General features: G+C 44.3%; 1 protein-coding gene across 3 annotated transcripts in view; it reads right to left on the bottom strand.

Annotated features, from left to right (window-relative positions):
• MAML2 (mastermind like transcriptional coactivator 2) overlaps window positions 1–7,561 on the bottom strand; it is a 376,279-nt gene extending 368,718 nt beyond the window's left edge. The window contains exons 1-2 of one of the 3 annotated variants that reach the window (XM_033204259.1): window positions 7,214–7,561; window positions 5,688–6,324 (exon numbers count right to left, since the gene is read on the bottom strand). In XM_033204259.1, the coding sequence (XP_033060150.1) occupies window positions 5,688–6,200 (513 nt within the window). In that variant the 5' untranslated portion in view covers window positions 6,201–6,324; window positions 7,214–7,561. Of the gene's footprint in view, window positions 1–5,687 lie in introns of all 3 variants that reach the window. The other 2 variants (XM_033204261.1, XM_033204258.1) reach the window with 2 other exon arrangements.
• Window positions 7,562–8,400: the final 839 nt, after the last annotated feature.

Genomic DNA, 8,400 nt, shown 5'->3' on the forward strand with positions numbered 1-8,400 from the left:
GAGCCGTCCTTGCTCTACTGTTTTCCAGGGCTTCTGATTTGCTCTTACCAGACCTCCAGGCCCTCCAGGATGTGGATCAATCTCATTTATCCCCCTCAGTACTCACGTCCAACCACACTCAGTCAAGCTCTGCTCTCTGTTCCCCAAACACTAAACTTACATGCCTGAACTCAGCGACCCCAATCCCACATTTCTGTATTTTCTCCCTCTTCTCAGGCCCTGCTGGGGACGCATGTTCTCATATAGCTATCCCTGGCCTATATTTGAATCTCTCTACTACCAACTACTTGCGGTACTCATGTTTTGAGCACCTACTATGTATCAGGCACTATGCTGACTGTTTTGCTAAATAACTCTAGCTGGTTTTTGCAGATGAAGATACTGATGCCAAGAAAATAACAAAAGTATTTTCTCTCATATTCATACAGCTAGTAGGTATAATATAGAGACCCGAATATGGGTCTAACTATAAAATCTATGCATTAAATTATTCCATTTACTCTAAGCTTCAGTTTCCTTATATGTAAAATGGGACAAATGTTGATTACTCACCTGTTTTTTGCAGGCATTACATAAAATAGGTAATTAAAAAGCCTTGCACATTCTAGGACTCAGTAAATATTTGTTCCTCTCTTCCTCTGATTTTTCTATATCAGTTTTGGTCCATTCTATCTGGTTAGTACTTTTCCTGTTACTTTATTGAAGTGATCTTGCATTCCATTAGGCTGTAAGTAAGCAGGGACTATGTCTTTAGCTGTATTTCTCCTTATCCTCCCAGGAAGCCTGCTGGAGTGTGACAGAAATTAGCATGAAAATGCAAAAGAAAAAATTTAGAATTGGTTTCACTAAACACTGCCCTGCCTATGAACATAAACATATATAAGGGTCTGGATTAAAGAACAAGAAAGCAGTAGAATCCATTCAGAAAGGCTTAGCTGCCATGCATAGCAGAACTGGGTGACTGTTTTCAGATTCCCTTTCAGGCCTTCTTAGATTAAATAACAGTGCTAAACACAAACACAAACAACAACAACAACAAAACAAAAACAGCTAATTATGGCCACTCTCTTAGGCATATTTAATTGCTATGTCTAAGAATATCTGAAAGCCCATATTTAAACATATTGGTATTTAAAAATGTTTATAATACAGAAGCCATAAGTGATTAAACATTAAGATTTAGAAACATTTGATGAACATCACCAACCAATATTATTTCAAAGAAAGCAGACGCCTTCTATAAACAAACATTGACCTAAACAAGCAAGATATCTTGGTTTATATAATAACATCATCTTGATGTCAAAGAAAGGTTTTTATCAATTTTTGGTAAAGTATTATACTAACTCTTTTCTCCACTTGAACCCTTTTGCCTTTGTGAGATCTTATAATTATATTTACTTGAAATAAGTGGTAGGAAGTTCCTAGATAGGTAAGAATTCTCCTTTTTTTTTTTTTTACTTTGTTCTAGAAAACAGAACAAAAATAGGTCAGTTTTTAAGGAAATGATGGCTGCATACATAAATAATATAAACACTCCTATCACGGTCCTGGGAGGACATTTATCACGTAGACAGCCATAGACACCCAGATCTGGCCTCCCACTTACAGCTCTCAACTTTTTAATTGTCAATTGGAAACTTGATTATTATCAGTTAAAAATAACCAGGGTACTCTGGCAATGATTTAACTTGTTTGACTTTCTTAAGCTAACAATTAACATTTTAGACTATTGTTGACAAAATATTTAACTTTCCCATGCATTTGTGTAAACAACTTTTCTAATATTCCTTAGATGTTCTGGGGGACACACCTTTCCAAAGCTTCCCAGGTCTGTGCAGAGGCCTGTAAAGTAGATGCATTCAAAGACTCCAAAGACTTTCATAGCATTGCACTAGGATTTCCTGGGACTTTCAGGAACACTTAAGTATACGGATATGTCAGTCTTATCTTGACAGCACGAAATTTGAAATGCCAATCCCTCTATTTACAATAAGAGCTATTTCATCATTTAAAACAGACAGCTGAAAGCTGAGTATACATTTAACCCCTAGAAAAACTGGTATTATCATTCATTGTTCAGAAGTTTATTACTAGTAATATAAGTTTATTACAACTAACCCTAGTATTGCATTTCAGCAGTGCTTAATTTTTTCTAAAGCTTGTTCAGAAAAACACGCTCATTTGCTTCTCTCAACAAGCTGGGGCAGCATGATTGTCCTCTCTGTTCCACAGATGACTGCTAAGTGACTTGTCCTAGGTAACCCAGATGGTGATCCCGCAGGCACAAAACCAAGGGATGTAGGTTCCTTTTCTTTCCTCCACATGACATCAGAGAAAAGATAATCTCTGAAGCCAGAGATGACATGGAACCACTTATCTACTCATCCTAGCAATACAATCTATGCAACAGAAAAAGAGCTTGTCTCAGGCAAAAGGGAAAGATTAATAATGTACCACAGAAGCTCTAAACCTTACTGTTCCATGGACCAGCAATTATTCAGTTTTACAGTTCATTCAAAGATTCAAACATACTTCGCCAGAAAATGAGTTAGTGCCTAAAGTCTGCTCCAAGTGGTTAGAAATGCAGATCTGCTCAAAGCCCTATAATCCGGGCCCTCTGAAAGGCCCTGTTCCTGCAGTCTCTGCAGCACTGGGGCTTCCCCTGAACTTGTACTTGAGCTAAATGAAGAAACTGGCTGAGTAAGGGCTGTAGAATTAGGCTCTCAATGTGGACAGAATTAGAACTGGCTTGGAGGTTATTCTTGCATTGTTTTTGAAACTTAAGGCTATTGAAAGGATTCAGACATTACATATTCCTTGCTGTATAACACCCATGAAAGTCAACATTATCCCACCAAACAGAAGTTGTCCTTTCACCTTCATTCAACAAATATTACCCACTGTCTTCAAGGCATTGTACTAAAAAGTATGCAGGATACAAAGCTTTCATCTGAGGACACAGCACATATTTGATTTTAGATGATCAATATTCTCTCCCTTTCTCCAAAGGACATTTATGGCCACTTATGGCATACGAATTAACTATTAAAGTTACACATTCAACACACCCAAGCCACATAAATCTGGTTATAGACACAGTAGCAATAAAATTAAGAAAAAATTCTGACACCCTGAACAAAGGCCCTTTTAAAATTAATAGCATATCTGAAAATAAGAGGAGCCCGAGTAAAGTAAGACCTGCCGATGTAATGGGCTTGGTGAATCACTTCCAAATGCCCAGGCCTCCCTTTGGACACAATGTTATCAGGTTAATACAGCACTTGCATCACCATCTCTGAGTACCGTGCTGAGTAACAACGGGCCAAATTTAGAAGCTAAAATGGAGAGGGAATTTCCAAAAATCAGTGCAATGCCACATATTTTCAATGAAAAGCAACTACTAGAAATATACTATCTATCCCTTGCCCTCCTAACTTACACTGTGCCTCTCTGCATTATCACTACACCTGGAAATGGAGTTCCTCTAAGGGAATGTCTCAGGAGATGGCTGGTGGTTAGAAGAGAGAAAGATTCCCTCCTAGGCCAGGGGTAGCACAGCAGCCAGCTCTGGCTTCTGCAGCAGTAAGCTTTCAGTCGGGAAGGGCCAGACACTGCTCCCTTACTTCCCTCCCAGCATGGGTATTGCTACTGTAAAGTTACAATGACCACTAAAGTTGGTTTCATTTCCCATCATGAAACACCCTAGAAAAAAAAAGGCTGCCTTAGCTTACTTCCAAGTTGGACAAAAGCAGAAGCTCAAAGAACAAGGCCAGAGGCAAACATGCCACCTTTCCTTCAGAGGCTGGGCTGTGAAGGCCACAAGGGAAGCCCACTCTGGCTTTTATGGCCCCCTCCGGTCTTGGCACCCAGGCCAGAGATCAGTCTTCTCCACTCAGGGTTGGGCTGGGTGCCTCACTCGCGGTTCCATCCCCAGAAACACTTACCAGGAGACTGTGAAGCACACAAAGCCGCATTATTGGGAGACTTGCAGACAGATTATAAATTTACTGGGGACAATCAAGGCATTTAGATACTTTTGGCTGCAGATGCTGGTGACACACACATACATACAAACCTCATTCTTCTCTCCATTTGAGCAATTCTTTACCCCCTCCTTTACCCTAACATCTTTTTTTCACAGAACAACCTCCCACTGCTTTCCTAGGGAATTCCAGGGACAAGTAGGAATAGAGCAGGTGGTAGAAAAGGATATTAGGCTTTGAAGCTTTAATATAACCCCACAAGCTAATGCTATTCAAAGGTAAAACTGTAAACCTTGTGCAGTTGAACTGTTGGTAGTTATTTTTCATCTGGAGCTGACGTCAAGGAGTCCCATTTCTAGGTAGCCCTAGTAAATGTGTTTATGGTTGGGGAGAAAAGCACCATTCTACTCCCCAGAGGTTCCCAGAGCCTTCATCACCATGGACCCAGGCCAGGGATTAAGGGAAGCCAGAAAGAGCCATCCTGAGCGCCTGGCCAGAGGATGTCCTCTCCCAAGAGCTCAATATCAGGCTCCTTTGGAGGAGCAGTTAGACACAATAGCACCATCTCCTTTGGGCTTTCTGAGTACTTTGGGGCTTGCATGGCCATTTCCTGTTGCTTTTGCTAGGGCTGACCTAGGTAAACTGGAGCAGACATAGAATCCAGAAGCCTCATGGAGCTCCAAAAGGGAGGAAACCTGCAGGGCCACAGGGCAGGGTTCCACCTTCCACGAGAGGCTACTGGCCCAGCAGCTTCGGGGGAAGCCTGAAAACAGCAGGCAGTCACCTGACCAGGACTGGCACTGAGAATCAATGATCCAAGGGATACTCCTCTGGGATGGGGTGTGTCTGCACCTCTGGGGAAGAACTTCCATCCAGAAACTTAATCAGAACTTTTGGGTTTGATATCCTTTCACTAGGAGTGGCTGAAGACAGGTATTTCCTAGGATGATGATCTGTGTAAATAGCTGCTTCGTGCCTGTCCACTTAACGAATGCTGGAAGTGAGCGTTACTGGATTGGACTGGAGTGCTTGGGAAAAGAATCAAGATGTCACTCAGGGGTGAGGGAGTCTAGAGGGCATCAGAGAGTAGGCCTCTTAAGAAACAGTGCCTCCCTAGTTTCTCTTTGGGATATTTTCCGCAAATTTTGTTTTTGACTGAGGGGACATTTGGGGAATTTGCTCTTTGTTACAGCTTACCATTTATGTTCTCTTAAGTGAAGAAGAAGGGGTCACTTCAAAAGGGAGAGGGGAAATGGGGCAAGGAGAAAAAGGCTTTGATAAAGGCCAGCTGGGCTGATAAATGCTTTGGGGCTGAAAAATGGCTAGGGGGCCTAATCAGGGTTGGCTGGCCAAAGCCGGAGGATCCATGAGATAGAACCTTCCTCAGTGGCTCAGATCTTGCCAGCTGGTAGCCTCTTCTTTTACAAGTTGTGGACCCCAGAGAGCCTCTGGAAAACTTGGGCGTCTTACCAGTTAAGGAATAGCCTATAAGTGAAGGAAAACTCAGGGGTGAGCACCAACAGAACATGATGAGTAGGCGCATGAAACCACCCAAACAACACACCCAATGGCCTTTGAGGTAGTCAGGTGACATCTTGGCCTTCTTCACTGCCATCCACTCTACCTTAGGCCAAAGCAACCTCTACCCTCACAAAAGGCCACAGGACCACAGCCAGAACCATGAGAAAGCCAGGTGCTTACCGCAATCAGGGCTGAGTTCCTCTGGTCCCCTGGGGTTGAAGCAGGTGGCTGCTGCTCTCCGTTTATCCCACCACTGCCACCATTATTGCTACTGTTCAGCAGGTGCTGCTGGTGGTGATGGTGATAGTCTGGTGGGGGCGGTGGGGCTGCTGTTGCTGCTGCTTGGGAGGCCGCAGGAGGGGCAGCAGGGGGCGGTGGAGGGGCTGTAGTGGTGGCAGCAGTGGCGGTGGCCTTGGTGTGTTTGCCAGCCTTCCTTGCCCCCTGGCCATGCTGTACAAGGCTCAGGAGTTGCAAGGTGCTCTCTCTTTCCCGGTCTGAGCTCTCGGCCCTACCTCGTTCATAGCGTCCTTCACAGCTCAGGTGGTGTTGGCGGCAGACAGCGATCCGAGCCCGGAGGCGCTCCACGATAGCACTGTGCACTCTCGGGGTGACTGAGCCCCCTCCAAGGAGCCCCGCCCCAGAGGCCCCCCCTAGCCCTCCTGCGGGGGCCTGCGGGGGCGCTGTGTCCCCCATCTTAGTGGACACAATGATTGCTGCCTCTGGGATGGTGAGGTGGAAAGAGGCTACTGCTGGCTATTGCAGGCAAGTCTGTTTTTGACAATGTGAGCTCAGTGTTCAGGGCCACATGAATAGAGGTCTTCAGAGGTTGTGGGGGAGCCGTGGAGAAGGTGTGGGGGAGGGGAGTTAGTAAAAAGAGGGTGGGGAGAAAGAATAGAAATCAATTGGGGGGAGGATAAGTTGGAAACAAACCCTGATTAACTTACTCTAATTGCATTTGACAGCTCTGGAGAAGTTGGACAGAGTTGGTGGATTTTTTTCCCCCCACCAAGCTGATAAGAGCCACTAGGTACTTCGTAAACACACGATCTGGGGGTTAGATCAAGAATTCAGGGATTGTCCAGCAAGAGACAGAAACACACAGCAAAAGGAATTGAGAGAGGTATTAATAGAGAGGACTCCCCCTCACCTAGTTGTTTCCGACAATTCTTTATGGAGATGTTTCTGCAGAGAAACACATTTCTACCATGTCTATGTAACCGGCAGCCTTGACTTTTCCTCAGGTTAAATAAAAAACCAAAACAAAACAAAACAGTGCTGTTTCAGAAGATGTTTAAGTCACTGTTCAAAATGTGCAAAAATCAAGGGAGACTGTCTTTTGGCTTTTAATTTTTCCTCCCTTTCCTTTCGCTCCGGTGTTTTCTCCTCTTTGGGGGTACTGTAGGATGTTGTCTTCTCCCAAAAGAGGGAGACAGCTTTTCAACTGTTAACAATGTCAGTAATTGGACTTTTGGACCATGCTTTTTTCTTCAGCTAATCCAATCACTGGTAAAAGCCTCACTCCCTCTAAGGTTTCCTAGCCTCAAATGAAAAGCAATCTTAAGTCGCTAGCCACTGAGAGAGATCCTTCAACACATTTTTTTCTTTCCCGCTTACGTTTCTATTCCTCACTCCCGGCTCTATTCTAATACAGTATCAAGAGAGACAAACTCTTCCGAGAGTAATTTACAAACGATGGTCAAACTTACAAACTTCCAGCAAATTGCACCGAGTCATGTCCAGCCACTTTTCTGTCCACTTTTGTACATTCCATCCCCGGCCAGTGGATCTGAGGGTCTGGACTCGCAATAAGCAATGTGGTTCTATCTCCTGTATTCGCTCCGCTTTATGGATTAAAAAAAAAAAAAAAAAAAGTAGCTTGTATTTTCCTTTCTCTTTCTTGTCTGTTGTTAGCCGCTTTGCTGACACTGGCTCCCGCCCGGAGTCACGGCGATACACAGGCTTTCATTGTGCTCCGATAGGAGAGGGAGAGAAAGAGAGAGAGTGAGACAGAGAGGGAGAAAGAGAGAGCCAGCAAGCTGCAGATGGGGGTGGGGGGGCGGGGAGAGGGCGGGAGAGCTCGTTCGAGGCTCCCTGGTGGAAGGCTGGTGCCACTGCGCGAGTGAGTAATCGCAGCCAGGCACCGGGGAAAGGGGAACGCAGAGGGCCTCCCAGTGGCTGAAGAGGTAAATCCCAAGGCCTGCGCGTCTCAGCTGCCTTCGCTCAGCTCAGCCTCAGACTCCGTTAAGTGGGGAAGGCTGGGGAAATTCCCCAGCCTCTACACAACCATTTCACCAGCTCTAAATGTTTAAGAAATTCCGGGCCAGGAATGTGTTTTCCCTTTCAGCTCTACATTACGCCCTCCTGAGGATGTAATTTTCATTTTTCAATATATTGTAAATGACACCACTGAGCAACCTAGCACGAGTTGTGTGAGCACCGAGGAAATGTTCATTAATAGAATAAGGAAGATATGAATGTGTGTGTTGATGGCGGAAGGGATTGCGAGTGGAGAGGAGAGGTAATCACACTGTTAGCTCCTAAAAGCCAGGCAGGTGTGGCGTTTGTCTACCTGCTTGCCCATTTGTGTGTCTCTGGATAAGTGAGTCTGGGTGATCACAGGCAAATCAGTTGGAATAAATAAAATATTTTATGACAATGATACCATTAGCGATACCAGTTCTAGAAAAAAAGGTTTTTATTTGACAATGCATGACTGCCTATGAAAAACCAAATATAAGACCTGAGGTATCCTTATCTACCTGGTGCACATATATAATGAGGAAAGTCAATGTGTAGCAGCTGAGTTTCAAAAAGTTTTCTTTGTTTTTTTAAATGGAGTCTTATGTTGCCCAGGCTGGAATTGAACTCCTGGGCTCAAGTGTTCCTCCCACTT

This window comes from Trachypithecus francoisi, unplaced genomic scaffold (genome assembly GCF_009764315.1).
Source record: "Trachypithecus francoisi isolate TF-2019V2 unplaced genomic scaffold, Tfra_2.0 Lachesis_group8, whole genome shotgun sequence".
Lineage (NCBI taxonomy): Eukaryota > Metazoa > Chordata > Mammalia > Primates > Cercopithecidae > Trachypithecus > Trachypithecus francoisi.